The 20,330-nt window shown below is 39.9% G+C and overlaps 1 protein-coding gene across 4 annotated transcripts in view; it reads left to right on the top strand.

Moving 5' to 3' along the window:
* ATP8A1 (ATPase phospholipid transporting 8A1) overlaps positions 1-20,330 on the top strand; it is a 241,269-nt gene that overhangs the window by 24,868 nt on the left and 196,071 nt on the right. For 3 of the 4 annotated variants that reach the window (XM_059162405.1, XM_059162398.1, XM_059162414.1), the window contains exons 2-5: positions 11,541-11,655; positions 13,018-13,117; positions 14,074-14,172; positions 20,158-20,203. In XM_059162405.1, the coding sequence (XP_059018388.1) occupies positions 11,541-11,655; positions 13,018-13,117; positions 14,074-14,172; positions 20,158-20,203 (360 nt within the window). Of the gene's footprint in view, positions 1-11,540; positions 11,656-13,017; positions 13,118-14,073; positions 14,173-20,157; positions 20,204-20,330 lie in introns of those variants that run through there. The other variant, XM_059162424.1, reaches the window with a different exon arrangement.

The following is a 20,330-nucleotide window of genomic DNA, read 5'->3' on the forward strand; positions in this document are numbered from 1 at the left end:
TTGACAGACAAGAGATCACAAGTAGGAAGAGAGGCAGGCAGAGAGAGAGAGGAGGAAGAAGGCTCCCTGCTGAACAGAGAGCCCAATGCGGGGCTCCATCCCAGGACCCTGGGATCATGACCTGAGCCACCCAAGCGCCCCAGCACGTTGCCTTTTTTAAAAAAAGATTTTATTTGGGGCACCTTGGTGGCTCAGTTGGTTAAGCAACTGCCTTCAGCTCAGGTCATGATCCTAGGGTCCCAGGATCAAGTCCCACATCAGGCCTTCTGCTCATCAGGGAGCCGGCTTCTCCCTCTGCCCCTCGCTCCTTTCATGCTTGTGCTCACTCTCTCTCTCAAATAAATAAAATCTTTAAAAAGAAAAAAAAGAAAAGAAAAAAAATATTTTATTTATTTATTTTATTATTATTATTATTTTATTATTTGGAGAGCGAGAGCACCTGTGTGTAAGCAGGCATATAAGTAGGGGGAGGGGCAGAGGGAGGGAGAGGAAGAAGCAGACTCCTTCCTGAGCAGAGAGCCCAATGCAGGGCTCTATCCTAGGACCCTGAGATCATGACCTGAGCCGTAGGCAGTTGCTTAACTGAGTGAGCCACCCATGTGCCCCAGCATGTTGCTTTAGACAGCCTTCTGGACTTCTGCCCTTTTTGGGTCTTGATGGTAACTTGAAGTGTGTCCTTCTAGAATACATGTCTGGCTTGCTCTGATACTTCTCTTTTTGCCTATTAAAAGCTCTGGTGCAGTTATGTTTTCTACAGGTTTCATTTCTACTTTATCCCTTTTGTATCGATTAGAAGCCAGTCCATAGTAGCAATTGCTCCTCTTGTTTCCTGCGTCTTTTCAATTTGATGCCAAGACAAGTCACTGGTGCTTTTTAGCTAATTGTGACTCAGAGGAGATGCCTGATAGATATCTGGCAGTTGAAACCCCTCATTGCTAGTCCGGTCTGTTTCCTTGCCAATTTTTAAATCTATATTGGGAAGATGCCATTTACTTATTTTATCTGACCAAATGATCTATGGGCTGTTCTCGAGGAGAGATCATTAAATTCCTTCCATCTTTTATTGTTCTTCTTCCTTTCTTGTTAAGCGTAATTAAATTTTCATTATTATTAACATTTATTTTATAATTTTTAAATATTTTAAGTATTAAAATTATTAAAATTTTCATTATTATTTCTAGCATGCCCAAGATGTTATTTTTCTAGGTTAATATCCAGGGCTGGTGGCCAGGAAAACTGAATACTTACTATGTGTGAGGTTCCATACTAAGCAAGCCATAGATTTTCATGTGATACTTCCTTAAGGATAGGCTATCTTCCTAATGTCAGGAGCACTTTTTTTAGTGTCCAGCCACTTAGGGTTCATAGTACTACTCTTGGGACTTTCTGCAATCAGCCTGAGTTCAGGAAGTATTAAGCCATTTTTCTCCTGTTCTAGATAAGAAATGTTGTCTATGTGGTTTCACACTTGTTTATTTTTAGGTCAGTTCCCACAAAGACATTTAAAGAAAAATATCATTTACTATGTATTATATGACAGGTCCTTAAAGAATATACTAGTGGGTATCAGGATAGGCACAGAACTTCTAGGAATTTTTGGATGCCTGATACTAAAATAGAAAAATTAGTAAACATTTATTACATGCAAAAGATTTTCCTGGAGTGTTCTTTGTTACTTCCCCATATTAGAGTAAAATACCTGACGGTTACATGTGCCCTTATGCCTGCCCTGTCTCATAAGTTAGTATATCTCTAATATCTATTCTTATTATCCGTTGCTATGTATAAGTATACAAGTCAAAAGATTAATATTGGGGGGCGCCTGGGTGACTCAGTGGGTTAAAGCCACTGCCTTCAGCTGAGGTCATGATCCCAGGGTCCTGAGATGGAGCCCCGCATCGGACTCTCTGCTCAGCAGGGAGCCTGCTTCCTCCTCTCTCTCTCTCTGCCTGCCTGCCTACCTGTGATCTCTGTCTGTCAAATAAATAAAAATAAAATCTTTAAAAAACCAAAAAAGATTACTATTGGAATGGTCAAAAGACCACAAGCTATTAACAGCTTCATAGGTGACACTTCAAGGAGTAATGAATGGGGAAGGGTGCTTTAACATCAAAGTAGCATCTAACAAGGCCATAAGCATAGGAGAGATTTATGGTTAGAAAAACTACTGAGGTGGACCAGAGCAGGTAGAGGAGAAATAGAGTTAGGAGTCAGGCCAACCTTTTCTGTTGCATGAATGAATGCATCCATCAGTGTTAGAGCTGTGGAGCCAGGCTGGACTTCAGTCTGTTTCCATGTATTGTCCTGGTTGAGGTGCTCACTGGCTCTCTGACCATGAGAAGTAGTTTCCTTACCGTCATCATTTTGAGAAGAATTATTTAAAAGAAGAAGTTAACCTTTCTGTAGAATGAAAACAACCAATTTTTTGAAGCAAATCACCATGTTTTACCTCCCTGGGGTAATTGGATGTCCTTTGTTAACACCCTTTTGTTTTAACTCCTTGGGCTTGAGTATTTGAGCTGCCCTCACATTTGCATGAACAAGAATGTAAAAGAGAGGAAGCTAGGGATGTAGAAAGATTTTGGCTGTTGTGTAAATTTCTTAGGGTGACAACCCTTAGTTATCCCAGAACATGCTGTACTCAGGGCTTGGATAGGACAGCTGTTAACATCAGAGGAGATCTGATCTAGCAAGTAGGGCTGGTTGGGGAAGGTCCTAGGCAGCCTAGTCATTTTGTGGGCAAGGTAGTTGCTTTATGGTTCCAGGTCATCATTCCATGCAGAGCAGGAAAGTCAGCTAGTGACTGGTGGCCTAGACCCAGCATGGTGTCAGTATCCTATATTAGATGGTCATTGGGAGAGAACTTTAAGCAAAGGACCGAAATGCTTCTGCTAAAATTCCATAATAAGGAAGCTGAGCTTACTCTTTAAGTAGGTAGAGTAGTTCCCGGAATCAAAGAGAAGCTTTACAGGAAGGTCAAGTATGATCCAAGGCAGCTTGAATAATAATAGATGGTTATTAGTTCAGGTGTCTTACCTGTGCCCAACCTTCTCATATGTCAAGAATGCAAATTGTGGTTAGTTTACACATGGACCATGTGCCTACCTTTAAGTCAAAAATGGACTAGTATCTTGATGTACTAGTCCCTAAAGACTGCCTACAATTGGGGAAGGGGAGTTCTCCAAAGAAAACCAAAGGATTTTTCAGGAGAAGCAGATGCCGAGCTGAAATGAGCAGCAGATGTCCACTGTACTAAGCCCAAATCAACACAGTCTAGGAAGGTGTATTGATGCAATTGAAAATTTCATTTCCAGGGGCGCCTGGGTGGTTCAGTGGGTTAAAGCCTCTGCCTTTGGCTCGGGTCATGATCTCAGGGTCCTGGGATCGAGCCCCTCATCGGGCTCTCTGCTCAGCGGGGAGCCTGCTTCCTTCTCTCTCTCTGCCTGCCTCTCTGCCTGCTTGTGATCTCTCTGTCAAATAAATTAAAAAAAATAAAAATAAATAATTTAAAAAAAAATAAATAAATAAAAAGAAAATTTCATTTCCCTTCTGGCTATTGCTGTCATGGGCTAGAAATTTGAGATAGTTTGCTGAATAGTTTCTATTTAATCTTCATACTTCTAAAGGTGATTTCTTCAGAGCCATCTTTGAAAATGTAGTGTGAGTCTTAACCTTTACATCACTCAGTTCATTGTTTTCCCACGAGGTGGTTTCTTCCCTGTGTACCCTCTGAGCAGCTGCTGTCCAGTTCACAATTGCACATTTGAAATCACTGTTCTGTTCCAACAATGCAGGATATGGGATTTCAAATCTCTTTTGTAGCTCTAGTAACTGCTTTTATATTTCTAATTAAATAATTTATGTGGTAAGATACCAGTAAAAACAAAATAAATACAAACTATAAATTATATTGAGCTGAAGATTGCTTTGTTCCAGAAACTTGAGCCAAAAAAAACCCCAAAAACGAAAACAAAAACAAAAACCAAAAAACTCTATTACATGAGGACTTCTAATTGATATATATATATATATATATATATATATATATATATATTTTTTTTTTTTTTTCAGAAAACAAAACCTATTAAAATTTTGGTAATACTCACGATTTCCTAATAAGTAGTCTTAACTTTGCTCACACCTAAAATCACACCTCTAAAGTCTCTGGCTAGTTTTTCAGTTAATCTTTTATTAGATTCCATGACTGTTGCAGGCATGACTGTCTTGTCTGATGACCTCATTCTGTGTCAAAAACCATAAACAATTACTATGACCTCTTTAATGTGTAATATTGGAGGCCACTGAGCAAAAGGATATACAACTGGACTCTCCTGAATATGTTAGGAGATAATATAATAGACACTCTGATTCCAGCTTTAGCCTTACGGATAATTGCAATAAAGTTGAGTCTGCAAAAACTCAATGGTTCTATAACCATATTACCAGGCAACAGACTGACTTTGTATTTTGTTCTCTTCTCCCTCCTACCTACCCACCCCGGCTTTTCTGTTGCATAACCCCCCACACAGATGACATTTAGGGGGAAAACATTTACTGATTTTATATTAATTTATAAAATTGTAAGATAAAGTCCATTATTGTACTGTCTAGATGTAATCACTGGTTACGACCTTAATTAAATATTATCCCAAAATTTAAAAAATATTAATACCTTCAAGAGTGTCTTCAAGACTTGTTTTCTCCATCTCATGTATTTTGAAGGGGAGATTTACTTTATAATATCTAGCTGGAGGACAGGCTGGCAGGAATTGTATGAGTGACAAGTATTGTGCTTACGTTGCTCACATAATGTCATTTGATCCCTTCAGTAACTATTTTACGCATGAGGACACTGAGCTCAGAACATAAAATTTGCACAGTGTTATGATCTGACCATAAAGCCTATTCCTTTCCCCCACAGTCTTCCTTTCTCCTCATAGTAATAAAAATAATAGCTAGAATTTTTTATGTGCATGGGAGCAAGGCTCTGTCCTGCGTACTTTATGCACATGCATTATTGCATTTAATCCCTACAAAAACCTGTGAAACAGGTAAGCAGCTAGAATGAAGTAATTTGCCTAAGGCAGCCACAGATCACAGCTGGTGGCCTTGAACTGTATCTCTCACTCCGTGGTCTATGCTCCCACTTACAATCCTGTAACACCTTCCTTGAGTGAACAGGTGTCTTCAGTATCCTTGGGTATGTTAGAAAAAGATGCATGATTTTTAAGGATAGGATTGGTTGACTGTAAAGAACATTCTGTTAAGTCATTAATCATTTGTTGCATTTAAAATCCTAAATTTCTTTCAAGTCTTGGGCTTTGGCTTGGAGTAACTTCAGACAGTGGGTAACAGTTGCATCACACAGCGGGGAAACGGTAATGCTTGGCCTGGAGAAGCCATGAGGGTCAGAGCAGCACCAATTCCAAAAAAATGTCATGTATCCATCCATTTCATCTGTGTCACCACTGTCTCACCCAGGCCCCATCATCTTTTTCCTGGATGATCTTTCCACCTAAAACTTTTCAGTGGATTTCTACTGCATAAAGAACCTCAGTTCAAGTTCTTTATTGTTTTCCCAATCTGGCCCTGCCTCTGCCGATGTGATGCCCCTCCCCATGTTCACGATCACTGATCCTCATGTCCCTGGAAACGCCAACCCGATTCTTACCTCGAGGGCTTCCTTTCTGCTCCTCCCCAGCTGGATTTACACTGTCCCTTCTTTAATTCCTTACTGAGCCCCCAACCCAGCCTGTCCTCAGAGAGACCTTCCCTTCCCCTCAGTATGAAGCTGCACCGGCGGTGGAGGTCATAGCAACGACACAGTGAGGCCAGCCAACATTTCGTGAGCTCTTATTCCACACGAGGCATTGTTTTCTACATGTACTACCTCATGGCCTTGTGACCTTCCTTTGAAGTAGGCATCGTTATCATCTCCACCATAGAGATGATGAAACTGAAGCACTGTTATTCAATCAATCGCTTGTTTTCTTTTCTTCACACTTCCCATGATCTGTAATTATCCTGCTCTCCTCTAGAAACTAAGTTGCTGAGAGAAGGGACCTCATGTTATTTTCTGCTGTTCCTGAAGCTTTTTGTAAAAACTGCCTGGGACCTAGGAGGCACTTATGTGGAAATATGTTGAATGAGTGAAGGAACAATCTGACAGATTAGATCATGATATTTGTGATAAGAAATAGAACATTTCAAAGATGATACTTCTGCTGAAAGGACTGAAAGGACTCAGAGCCCTTCACTTAAATAGTTGTTGAGCATTTTTCTTCTTTGTTGCATTATAATGTGTGCATATAAGCATGTGATCATGAATCTGGGCAGAGAAAGAGAGACTGTATGTCAACATACTCATTAACCCAGTCGTTGCTGGTTAGTAGGTGGGTGCCAGAGAGTTGCTGGTGACACACTTATCTTTTCATACTCGGAGCACCGTTTGTGCAACTGGGTTCTGCTGCAGATTAGGTAATGCAGCTGGTGCTGAGAAAAATCTCGTTCAAGTAGGGAGATTCTAATTTTGCAAATCTCCTTGTTCTTTTGAACAGAGGATGTAGTGGCCTTTTTCTTCCTGGTGTGCCGCAAATATTAATTTCTCAGAATTTGGGAACTGAGAAAGAACTTCGGAGCATTAGCTCACCTTCATTTTACAAGGGAAGAGAAACAATCCCCAGGCATGAATCGGTTTTCACAGGGTCACAGAAGTACTCAATGGAAGAGCCAGAGCTTGCCTCATAACCACCAAGCGTGTTTAATGATGAAACACTGTTAGGAGAAGAGGAACCTTGTTCACTTCAGGACCATGAACAGAATGCGGACCCGTCAGCATCTCCTGTTTCCTTGAGAAAGAAAACTATGGCCACCAGGAGGATGTTGCTTCCCTGTCCCTCTTTAATAATACAGTGTAATACCTTCTTGTAGCACATTCAGGAGCTGAAAGTGATATGTCACTTTGTTTCCTTGTATTGAAAATCTTGGTCCTTCAGAAGCCTGGAAATAGCATTTGGTCACTTTATAACTAAGTATGTGGAATTTGGCCTGGGAAAAATCCCTGGTTTGCTGTGTGTTCTAAGTAATTTTATCATTTAAATACTGAGTAATGTTATCATTAATTGAAATAGTTAACAACAGTGCTTTAGAAAACAAAAATGTTTTTCTGCTGGGGAAATGATAATCAAACAGGATATTATAAACACTGAATACAGAATTTTCACAGTACCTGGAATTCTGCTTACTGAATCATGGTCTATTCTATTTTGCATAAATAAGGAAAAGTCTCCTCCTTATTCATTTCAATAAAAGCTAGTGCACAATAGTTTACTTTAGGAGACTGGGTTGCTTCTGGCTGGTTTTAAGACATTATGGACATTGGAGTGTGTGACACCGAAAGAAGCTAAGGCAATTCAGAAAACATTATTGACACCTGCTTCGCTTCTGTTCCCTACAGTGTTGGGTGTATGACTGTGTCTGCCAGGTTCTTTGCTCTTGTAGAACTTTTAGTTTAAGAAGAGTAATGATGCTATTGGTGGATGTCAAATGCCCAAGTGAGCAGTGAGGACACCGGGCTGAATGTTTGAGTGATTTTCCTGGAGAATTCAAAATAAAGGAGTGTGGATCTGATGTCACTATCATCCTTTTGTATGTCTGTACTTGGGGCCATATTGAAATGACCAAGAACTTGAAAATGAGGGAAATGGGCTTCCTTCCTTATATCTTTGTAAGCTCAACTCATGGGAGGAGCAAAGCCACCTGTAAGAGAGGCCGATCTGTTCCTAGGCCTGCAGGGTTTCATGGTCAAATCCCACTGGGCGGTTAAATGTCAGTTTCACTCTGGAGATGAATATGGTCAGAAAAGGATGAGTCTGGGAGTTAAACATTGGTAGCACTCTTCTCAGCTTTGTGGAAGGAAAGAGAACTGTATCAAACAGATTTGCGGTATCATGGCCTCCTTGCCAAGGCATCCCAACAGACTGAAGATTGCGGTTCTACAGATGCATCTAACCCTGTTGAGGAACTGAGTCCATCAGGCTGTGCTAACCCAACGCTGTTAGACTTGTCATCTCCCGGTGTGTTAGTTCACAAGATGTTGAGGGAGTTTGGATTGATGTGTTACCCATAGGTCCAGAACTAACCTGTCTATTTCTACAACAGAAGACAGGAGTCCATTGAAGGCTCTCATCAGAATAGTCAACAAACTTTCCCATTCCAAATTAGTAAGAATGCTAGTCTTTTCCCCAGACACCTTCAAGGGTTATTCCTGGGACCTATGAGATCAGGTGCATTCTCTCAGCTTCTTCTCAGGTTGCTATGCCGGCTCACTCTGAGCCCACTCCCTACCACTGGGAATAAAAGCAATTCGGGGGCATACACAAGGCGGTACCTGCAATGTCCGGCCTTCGGTGTCCTGGGAGTGGGCCTCAGGTGCCTACAGGGTGTCTTTGTTACTGATGATGGAGGATCCAGGCTCCCTGGAGCCCCGAGGGAAGCAGGGCAGGGGTGACTACCGGCTCCCACTGGCTGAGCACCTGCCCCCCTGCTTTCAGTGCCGATCTCCCTCCCTCCTCCTGTGTCATTCCTGCTCAGGGTATCCCGCTGCTTAGGTCCCACAGGTTCTGCTTCGTGTGCTCAGCTTCACGTGCACCATCTTTCCAAGGCTTTCCTTCGGTAGTGCCCGAAGGAAGAAGGCCTGTGGCATCCGTAATATTCTATGCTTAGAACCATCCAACCCCCCTACTGGATGAGAACAGGTCACTGTAGACTTCCCTCCTGACTTTGGTGAGTTTTTCCTTTAGAGGTTTCTTATTCAGACCTGGTTAGGACGTTCGTAGTCTACTGGGATTGTTTTAATTACTCTCCCATTCAGGGGTTGATTCCATTCCCTTTGTCCCAGGAGATTCCTTTGCTTCATAGATATTCCTGAAAAGAAGTAATGTGCGAGGGGGAGAAGTGATGTCCAGTGCCACCTTTGGTAGCTTTTGAGACCTCAATATAAATGGATATGGAGTGACACCTAACTCTTCAGCTAAGAACCTCCAAGGGCCAGGCCCTCAAAAGTCCAGCCACATAAAGTAAATACAATCTGAGGGCCTCAGAACAGAGTTGAGAATTGGTTTTTCCTGAGGATCTCTGTCAGGTTGAGGTGCCAGAAATAGGACATTATGATTTTTGTGCTGTCATTAAGGAAAATCTCATAAAAGATTTTTAAGAATTTTTTAAAATGTATATCCTATCTCGTGTTCCATATCTTAGTTTGTTCAAGCTGCTGTAACAATACCATAGACTGGGTGGTGTATGGACGACAGGGATGTAGTACTCACGGTTCTGGAGCCTGGGAAGTCCAAGATCAAGGCACCAGCAGATTCACTGTCTGGCGAGGGCTCCCTTCCTGGTTACTGACCGTCTTCGCGCCGTGTCCTCACATGGTGAAAGGGACAAGCGATCTCTCTCGCTCCCTTTTGTAAGGACACTGGTCTTTATTTATGAGGCCTCCACTTCATGACCTGATCACCTTCCAAATGCCCCACCTCCTCATACCACCAATTTGGGGATTACATGTTTACCGATGGCTTTTGAGAAGACGCAAATATCCAGTCTCTAGCACTCTAGATTAAAAATTTTGATTCTAGGGGCGCCTGGGTGGCTCAGTGGGTTAAAGCCTCTGCCTTCAGCTCAGATCATGATCTCAGGGTCCTGGGATCGAGCCCCGAGTCAGGCTCTCTGCTCAGCAGGGAGCCTGTTTCCCCCCACCTCTTGCCAGCCTCTCTGCCTACTTGTGATCTCTGTCTGCCAAATAAATAAATAAAATCTTTAAAAAATTTTTTTGATTCTATGAAACTAGAGGGAAAGTTTGTATCTAAAACATGATAGTGAGAGAGAACTATTCACCATGTGACCATAGGCAAAGCTGCTAATGTGCCTAAAACTGTAAAATGGATAGGACAGTACTTAATTTGGAGCCACGTGGCTTCTGGGGTGACCGTTCTCACTCTGAGCCTCTCTACTTGGAAAGCTCTCAGTGGCTGGCTTGCTGCCAACCAGAGGATGTGTTCCAGACTTCAGCACAAGCGTGAGCGTTCTCCCGAGATCAGGCCTGTGTGCTTTTCAGCACATCTCACCTGTCTTTACCTTGCCCTTTGTTGCCCCCTGTGAATTCCCCTGCACACATGACATTGGTCCCCATACTCATGTTCCCCACCTTTGTAGAAAGCCTGAATCATTTTCTGGTTTTATAGAGCAAAAAAACCCCGCAGACAAGCTTTCCTTGTACAGTTTGTTACCAGCACTTGGCTGACATTAGTGTTCTTATCAATGGGTGGAGAAAAATTTGCTTGCCCTCAGGGGAAAAAAAAACCCAAATGGCCAAATAACTACTCCTTTGTCATTTGATATTCAGCAAACATTTATTGAGTACCTGCTGTTTGTTGGTACTGGTGTTAGGAAGATGAGTAACACAGCATCTGTGGCCTCAGGGAATGCCCATTCTGGTAGGGAGAGACAGACTCATAAGCAGGCAGTCAGTAATAAGTCCTTCAGATAAGTGTTTTGCTGGGGAGAAGGGCAAGTGCAGAGGGCTGTGGCAATACAGAGAAAGCTCACTGTCTTAGCATTGTAGAACACTTCAGATGAAATGTTCAGTAGTTCAACAGGTCTTAGGGGAGGGGTTGGCTTGGCTAGATAAAGAAGAGAAGAAAAATGGGTATCTAATACGGAGTACTGTTGGCGGCCCTTTCTAGGAAAGGGGTAAAGACTAATTTAATCTAGTCTGACTTAATTCTCACTAGATAGTAAAAATAAGCAGTTTACATTTTTTCCCCCGTTCTTCTGGAACTTGTGTTTTGAAAAAAGTGTTCTCAATATGGTGACAAGATGTTACCACATTGAAATTGCTGGAATCTATTGCATTGTTAGAACCATCCTGAGGTGACTTGAAATGGTCTCAAGAAATTTAAAACTCACTGTGAACATAAATTGTCATTAGTGGAAAGAGTAAGATGATCACAGTGAGTTGTGATCATACCATAGCACAATGGTTGCCTATGTAAACCTTAATGTTTGTCTTTTTTTCTGTCTTCACCAAAAAGGGGGGAGTCGGGGAGAAACACCAGAGGGGTATTAAATGTGTATACTTAAGTTTTAAAAAAAAGTATTTTAAATTACCCTCTCTTACTAGTCTTGTCTAAAACTGTAATGGAAACTAGTTTAAAATTTCTTGTCACTTTCAGATGTATTCTCACATAATGGAAGGAAGGAAGTCAAACATTTATGGGGGAATGATGAGTAAAAATTGCAAAGTGATGTTACCGTGTTTGAAATGGTCAGTTTTTACATGACTATTAAATGCTGCCTTTCAAATTTAGTAGAAATAGGAGATGTGGGTATTTTCCTCTTTTTATTCTAAAAGAAGTGAGCTCATCAATCGGGGAAGCATGTAGCTTTTAACATATTTTAGACTCTCAAGTAGTTATGAAGTATGTTTTTGTCTCGATAATAACATGAAACATTTCTTACTAAGAAGACTGTCTCTCTTTAAGGTTATGAGAAGACTGATGACGTCTCAGAGAAGACTTCACTGGCTGACCAGGAGGAAGTACGGACTATATTCATCAACCATCCCCAGCTGACAAAATTCTGCAATAATCATGTCAGGTAGGAACTACTGAAGATCTCTGTGGGACCAGCTATCACAGTCGAACTCAACTGGCCATCTCCTCTCTCTGGCCAAAACAAAAATGCTTACAGAGAGTGTTGAGTTTAATCAGTTACAGTTTGGTTTATTGAAGGTGGTGTGACTCGGCTGGTTTTTCGAACTTCTAGCCAATAAGGAGATGTGAATAAGAATCTGGAAGCTAGAAGGAGCAGAAAGGATAAACAGCCATACTCTACCAATTCTCTATGTAGTGACCCAACAGTGAAAGCTGATTATAGATCAATACCTTTGTCTCAAACCTGTTAATAGACTGATGAGTTATTGTTTTTGGCCAACAAGTTTTAACATTTTAGAAGAGGTCTTTGCAGTTCTTTACCAAGAACTCTTTTTTGTTTAATAGTCTTTAAATGTTGGCTTTTGACAGTTGTAAAATTGAGTATGGTGTTGAGAAAGAGGACTCTGAGAATTGCTTGAGTGTTACATTTTCCTTCCAACAATAGTATAAAAAGTGTCGCTGTTGCAAGTACTGTTCACTAAGTGGCCTCTGGACTGGAGTGAACATGAACACCTCTTACCCATTATCCTAGCCCAGTGTTTCTCCAGAGGCAGAATTCCTGGATTTGAGAAATGACCATTTAAAATTAATATTTACAACTTCACATTCTAGAGTAACTTTCTCGGTTTGGGAATGTGGTATGCATTCCTGTAATCTCCTATTTTTTTTTTAAAGCTTTTTGTGGAAAGCATTAAAAATAGCACAACAACCCCCCTTGTACTATCATCCAGCTTCACAATTAGCAACTCATGTAATCTTCTATTTAAATAAGAAAAAGACTGGATGTTTTCAAGACCTAAATGATGATATCATACTGATTGTGGACATAGCTGGTATGTTTGGTGTAGAGTCCTAGCCTAGTTCCTGGAGAGACCTTGAAGAAAATTTGAACAGAACCCTAGAAAACTTCTCATTTTCCTGACATTATCCAGCGAACACATCTCTGTTTAAGTTCCTGGTCTTACTCAAATTCAATTTTTTGTAAGAGTTTTAAAATTTATTTATTTTAGACTGGCCTAACTAAAGTTGCTCTTCTTTGTAAGCTACTCTTAGTATCTTAAAAAAGGATGATTGGCCGAAGAGAGAACAAAAGATATTGTGCAGAAAATGAAACTCTTACTATTTAATTTGACAGTTCTTTTCACTCATTTCATTTAGGTTAATGACCATTTGTAATATTCTCCCAATTTGAAACAAAGGGCAGATGTTCATCTAATATTTTGTATGATGATGATAGAATTTTGTAAATGTGGGTGCTAATTATGGGGTAATTAAGTTTTATGCTACTTTTCATTTTGTTTTCTAGCACTGCAAAATACAACATAATCACATTCCTTCCAAGATTTCTCTACTCTCAGTTCAGAAGAGCTGCTAACTCATTTTTTCTCTTTATTGCACTGCTTCAGGTAAAGTCACGTTATAAAATTTAACTCAAAGTCAAATGTTCAGATATTAATAAATGTTTTTGTTAAGCCGGTGACCAATCTTGCAAAGCTTATCTAAACACAGAGACACAAGCTGGTTTGGGTGGAAATTTCCAGGTCCTGCTGCAAGCAATGTCAGAATTCCCCTGACATTTGATTCACTTTTATCAGCTTATTTTAAACATTCGGTAAATTTGCTATGACAGGAATGAAATTTGATGGTAAAGGGGAATGGGACTTTCCCCCCATATTAACATTAATTTATTGATTTTATTAAATATCAATTAAAATATTAATGAAACATTAATTTATTTTAAGTAACTGTTCCGAACCTTAAGGTATAAGAATTTCCATTTTAAAACTAGTTTCTTCTTGTATTTGCGTTAGTAGTCTTCAGGAAAACAAAGTTTCATTTTATTAAAAAAACACACGTTCATTGTAAAAATCATTAGAAAACCCAACAAAGAGGCCTGAAGAAAAAAAATTAAAGCAACTATTTTTCTGCCACTCAGAGGCAACTACTCTTAACCCTCACAGTGTCTATCTTCCTGGTCTCTCCCTTCCCCCCACATATTGTTTACTGACTTAGCTTACAAAAAGGAAGATCAGAGAATACATATGTTTTGTATTCTACTTTAACCATGTGAAAATGTGTGGATATTTTCCCAGGTGATTCGGTGTGTTTTTAGAATATCATTTTTAATGATTATATGGTATTTACCTAACTCCCCTCTGTAGGTGTTAGTCGTGCACAGGACAGCTTGTCCTGAAGCGAGCTCCTACCCTCTTCCACAAACTGCCCCCCTCTGTGTTAGTCGGACAGCAGTAGTAAAAGCACTGAAGTGTAGTTTAAGAGGCACTAAGACTTGGTTGTTTTTATACGTATTATAAACTTACTAGTTCTCACTGGATTTCTTTTTTTTTCTTCCCCCAAATAGCAAATACCTGATGTATCCCCAACAGGTCGCTACACAACCCTGGTTCCTCTCTTATTTATTTTAGCTGTGGCAGCTATCAAAGAGATCATAGAGGATATTGTAAGTGCTTCATTTTTTCATAAATATATATGACTAATTTTATATGCATATCTTAAAATATTAGTTTCTCTTTAAGTTTAACGCTCAACACAAGTTGTTTAAAATGCCCGTTCAACTTAAAGACATATAGAATACGCTCTGGAGTCCATTGCTCTTAGATTCTACAGGATTACTGTGACAGAATGCTTGGCAGAGTGTTCTCTGCCTTGGTAGTTTAGTAACAAAAGAAATTATATTAAAAGCAATAACTGGCTTGGAGAGAAAACTGTATCTGACCATTATTTTCATTCATGCCCAATGTTCAATTTGAACATTATTTCAAGTTAAACATAGTTATGTCCAAATTATCTCAATGCAAAGGGTCTTATAACGTAGGTTTTATTTTTAATTCATATGCACGTTTTTTACTTTAAATGCCACTGATTCCTTTTCATCTTTAGTAGTTCTAAGCTTCCTTTTATCTTACTGAAAGAAAGTAATGACATTTGCTATTTTTATTACACTCTAGTAGCTGAGAAAAGGGGAAGTCAATTTCCTGTTCATAAAATAAGTTCCCCCAACTAAATTCAGACTTTTCTTTTTCCTCTCTTTTACTGTTATTTTAACTCCCTTCTTGAGGAAGCCAATTTTTTTTTCTATGCTCTTTAAATACTTGGCCTATCTGAAATGACCTTCTGTGGAGCCTTAGACCTATCTGAAATGACCTTCTGTTGAGTCTTAGGCAAGTCAGACAGTAAGGCGAGGAAGGTCTGAGACATTCTCTAGGAAGCTCCAGTTTAAAGTTGCACAAATATTTATATTATTTCTGTGGAGAATCAAATTGAAAAGGGTCAAGTGTCCATTTAGATCATCCAAAACATTCAAGTGGCTAACAGACAGAGGTTGTATGTCCGTGTGCTTTTGTGTAAAACATCACCATCCTCTTCATCGGAGATGACATGCTTGATGGGGACCACGAGCAGAAAATTTAAGGGACCCTCTTTTTTACCTATATTGTTCCACACAGACTGACCATCCTTTAAATTGCGCTTGGATCTCTCAATCCATAAGGCTCGGTCTTTCCTGTAATTTGTCTCTTTGTTCGCCTTATGTGCTCTCTTTTCTTTCTTTGACATAGTTTTGGTTAAGTGCGTATTATTTACTAGACATTGTGCTGTGGTTTTACAAATATTTTTCTTCAATAACATTATAAGCTGGATATTAATCCCATTTTAAAGGTAAGGAAGCTGGGGCTGAGAGAGGTCATGAAACGTGTCGGAGAAATGGTCGGGATCAGATTCCATCTCCTCCAGGGCTCTTTTTCTGTATCGTGGCCACCCGCAATGGCATGACTCACATCTGTTGAGTTTCTGGGATCCCTGTACTTGATTTACATCCTTGACATCTACTAAGTCTTCCAGCCACTCTCTAAAGGATTGCTGGTATTATCCCCATTTTATAGATAAGGGAGAGGAGGCACAGAGGAGCAAGGTAACTTGCCCAGGGTCTCACAGTTAATTACTGGTGCTATGAGAATTCAAAACAAGGCAGTTTGGTTCTAGAACTCCATGTTATTATCGCTGCTCTCAGCTGCCGGTCCTGTCTTTTTTCTTTTTCCCTGTCTTTTTCTTTTTTCCCTTTCTTTTTCTCTAGCTATGGTTTTAATACCCCTCTCTATGAAAACAAATGGTAAATAAAGTGATATCCTAGACTTTGTTGTTGTTGTTGTTGTTGTTGTTGTTGTTGTTGTTTTAAACAAACTCTTAGGGGCCCCTGGGTGGCTCAGTGGGTTAAGCCTCTGCCTTCAGCTCAGGTCATGATCTCAGGGTCCTGGGATTGAGCCGCATATTACGCTCTCTGCTCAGTGGGGAGACTGCTTCCCCTTCTCTCTCTGCCTGCCTCTCTGCCTACTTGAGATCTCTCTCTCTCTCTCTCTGTCAAATAAATAAATAAAATCTATAAATAAATAAATAGATAGATAGAATAAATGATTCATTGTTTGTTTATAACACCCAGTGCTCCGTGCAGTACATGCCCTCCTTAATACCCATCTCCAGGCTCACCCATCCCCCCCCTGCCCCTCTGAAACCCTCAGTTTATTTGCCATAGTCCGTAATCTCTCGTTTGTCTTCCCCTCTGATTCCCTCCACCTCATTTTTCACTTCCTTCTCCTAATGTCCTCTGTGTTATTCCTTATGTTCCACATATGAGTGAAACCATATGATAATTGTCTTTCTTTCTTGACTTATTTCACTCAGCATAATCCCCTCCAGTCCCATCCGTGTCGATGAAAAGGGGGATATTCATCCGTTCTAATGGCTGAGTAATATTCCGTTGTATATATAGACCACATCTTTATCCATTTCTCTGTTGAAGGACATCTTGACTCCTTCTGCAGTTTGGCTATTGTGGACTTGGCTGCAATGAACATGGGGTACATGAGCCCCTTCTTTTCACTACATCTGTATCATTGGGGTAAATATCCAGTAGTGCAATTGCTGGGTCATAGGATAGCTCTATTTTTGACTTCTTGAGGAAACTCCACACTGTTTTCCAAAGCGGCTGTACCAACTTGCATCCCCACCAACAGTGTAAGAGGGTTCCCCTTTCTGCACATCATCTCCAACATTCGTTGTTTCCTGCCTTATCAGTTTTGGCCATTCTAACTGGTATAAGGCGGAATCTCAATGTGGTTTTGATTTGAATTTCCCTGATGGCTAATGATGTTGATCATTTTTTCATGTGATGCCAACTCTTATGGTAAGGGTCAAGATTGGTTGTTAAATTGATAATATTCACCATGAAAAACATGCCTTCTTTACTATACACTTGTTAACTTAATTCTTCAAAAAAGAAAAACAAACATAATTTTTGAAAGTCCATGGTGTTCAGAGACCAAAGATGAGGAAGAGATGAGTGAGTAAAAGAAGGCAGGTTGGAGCTTGCAGTCGAGTAGGGGAGACAGACATTAATCAAGTAAACACACTAGCTCTTGTAAGAATTAAATAATTCACTGAAGTCCTTAGAACAGTACCTAGTTCTAGTAAGTGATGAATAAATGTTAACTGTATTATCATCATCCAAAGTCCTTTCGAATAAATTTAGAAAACGGGTTGGAAAGAACAGGATGTGAATACACTAGTTAGAGGAATATTTTAGTAGCTAGTATTTAAAAAATGGGGAGATTTAGACCAGGTAGCATTGCAGATAAAGCAACATAGAGAAATGAATTCAATATTGCTTTAAGAAAAGAATTGATAAGACTTTTCACCATCCAACATGCTGCATACCCTACTTCTTTGACTCACGTTCTCTCTCCAACCACTAGAATGTAAGTTCCATAAAGAGCAAGAGTTTTGTCTCTTGTTCATGGCTATATCCTCACCAATAGTAACAGGACCTGGCTCATGGTGTTCTGTAAATATTAGTGAATGAAGAAGGATTCGATGGGAGTGAGAGAGAGGAGAAGATGCCAGGATGACTCTCGAGTTCCTGGTTTGTGCAAGTAGATGGCGTATGGCTCCATGTCTGAGAACAAGGACGAAGGCTTGGGGGTTAAAGTCTTAGTTTGCCTTGTGGACCTAGCTGGAGATGCCTTTGAGATTGCCAGAGGGAGATGTCAAGGAGGCTATAGTATGTAACTCTCTGGAGCTCAGATGAGAGCCTTGGCTGCTATCTATTGATGTATCAGTTACAAGTGAAACTGCAGGTCCGGATGAGCTGAGCTGGGAAGAGAGTACAGAGTAAGAAGCAAAGAGGGCCAGGGAGTAAGCCTTGAGGAATTCTATCCCTGTATAACGAGATAGGAGATGAAGAAGGGACCAAGGTACAGTGGAACACCGGGGCAAGGATAAGATAAGAAACACTTAGAAGTGTGGGGGAAGGGTTCCCAGGAGGAAGTGGTCAACATTACATACCTCAGTATTCTAAAGTTCATGGCACTATTTACACAGGACACTTTATTGGTGCACTGCCAATTAAATATTGATAAGACCAAGTAATTCACCAGGCCTCAGTGATAGGAAATGAATTCTCACTCTAGGACAGTGGAGATATTTGAACTCATGGAATAACTGTATTGTTTCCTGAAGTGTCCATTTTAGAAGGAGTGATAATTGGTTTGGGATTGAGAGATTCTTTTTTTTTTTTTTTTAATAGTTGTAAGATTAGAATCTGCTTATCTAGATGGATCCTTATATATATTCAACACAAGCATTTCCCGACGAGCGACCTAATTCATCCTGTGGCGGGAAGGCTAAGGAAAGAGATGCACCTGTACAAGAATTCTCTGTAGATGGAAAATAATGTTCAGGATCTCCTTGGGTTTCACAATGATTAAGTTTCCTGATTAAGTGGAATGTTTCATTAATTCACTTTTCTTTGCCTCCATCAGTTAGAAGTCTTAACTATTTTCTGTCACAAGTGTGCATTGTTTTGGAAATACTTGCACCTCTTTCAAATACCTAAATTTGCTTTGAACCATTATTTTGGAATCAAAATTTATTTTGGGTTACTTTCTAGTTTTCCATAGATCTTTACGAATAAAAAAGAGTTAAGTATTTGAGAGTTTCATCAATTATAAAATATTCTCTACTGATGCTCCAAATTTAAACTTTAAAAATTCATTGAAGAACATTTGCTGGTAAATCATAAGCTTACTTCTGGGAGCAATAGTTTGCTTAATGAAAGTGTACATTTTTGCAGTTTTATTAGTGAGTTTTTTGCTCTGAGAAAGAATTGTAGTGTGTCCCTGCTTCTGGATGTGGCAAGAATTATTTTCTACAGGCCTGCCATAGAGGCATTTTGAATGCCCCATTTGCATTTTCTGCAGTTCAATGGCTGATTGTTTGTGGGAACTGAGTTCACACTGCCAGCTATTAGGACAGTCCTCCTGAGTGGTGCTCTTTGGGAAGGAGCGCTAATCCACAACTCCGGCCTTCCCTCTCGGAGAGTATGGCCATATTTGCCCTGTGATTCCAAAAACCATATTTTTTCTCAAATGGAAAAATTAGGCACTCCTTTGTTTCACATTCATTCCAACCTAACTATGCAAGTAAAAGTAAAAGTAACTATTCCAAGTCTATGCAGGTAAATCTGACCTTGAGCTTTAAGGATAGGATTTTTGAGTTCATAGTTAGTTATACTCAGCACTTTTCTGTAATGTCAACAGAGGCTGGTGTGTTACACTTGATGCTGTAAGGTTAGACAGAAGCCATGGAAAACCTCTAGTTGAACTGTAGACGAGATCGCTTCCCCTGGCCGCTCAAATTCTCTCCCTTCTCTGACCTTTTGTTTCTTTTGCTCTCTGTTCTAAAACCTTGGCTTATGTGACTCTTCAGACTCACCCATCTAGACTTAGGCCAACTCCTCTGTTTAGCATTTAATTTTTTTGGTGCCTTTTGGTGGAAGGAGATAGGATCATGTGATTCCGTGGTTTATGATGGGGAAAAGGGACCATTGAGAAGCAGTGGATGGAAGAGGCTTTATGCAAATGGTATATGTGTTTGTTTCTAGTCAGTGACACATCAACATGTCATTAAATTATGGAGGATGTACTCACCCTAATTAGATAATGAATTTCATAAGAGCTGACAATATTTCAGTGCCACTATTAAACGGTAGTTGTTACAGATAATTCTCTTGGGCAGTCTTTTTTAAGTGAATTATTTAAGTAAAAATCTAAATCAGCCTTTCCCATTACATTAAAATTTTAATCTTAACCTGTATCATAATGTACGATCTTCCGCGGACTGCACAGCTGTGCTCCCAGAAGAGGAGAACTGTATGACGATGCTATAGATCGTGTTTTTAATTTCAAAATTCCCACATACCCTCTAATTCTTCTTATCACCCCACCGCAGCATGCTTATAAAATTGATATGGATCTGAAGGCAAAAGTTTTTGAGAAACATACGTTGAAAGAAACCTTTCTTGTTGTAGCTGCTACTTTGTTTCATTAATCTCATCCACTTTTTCACAGTTTCTGTTTTTGCTTTTAAACTTTAGAAACGTCATAAAGCTGATAATGCAGTGAACAAGAAACAGACACAAGGTAGGATTTTTACATTTTATTTCTCCTGTCAGATTCAGTAATATGTACCAATCACTTCAATTAAATGTAATTAAATTGAAAATACTGTGTATCTCTTAAGTTCTTGTTCCAGGATAAACTTGTTTTT

The sequence above is a fragment of the Mustela lutreola genome, chromosome 1 (assembly GCF_030435805.1).
Source record: "Mustela lutreola isolate mMusLut2 chromosome 1, mMusLut2.pri, whole genome shotgun sequence".
Lineage (NCBI taxonomy): Eukaryota > Metazoa > Chordata > Mammalia > Carnivora > Mustelidae > Mustela > Mustela lutreola.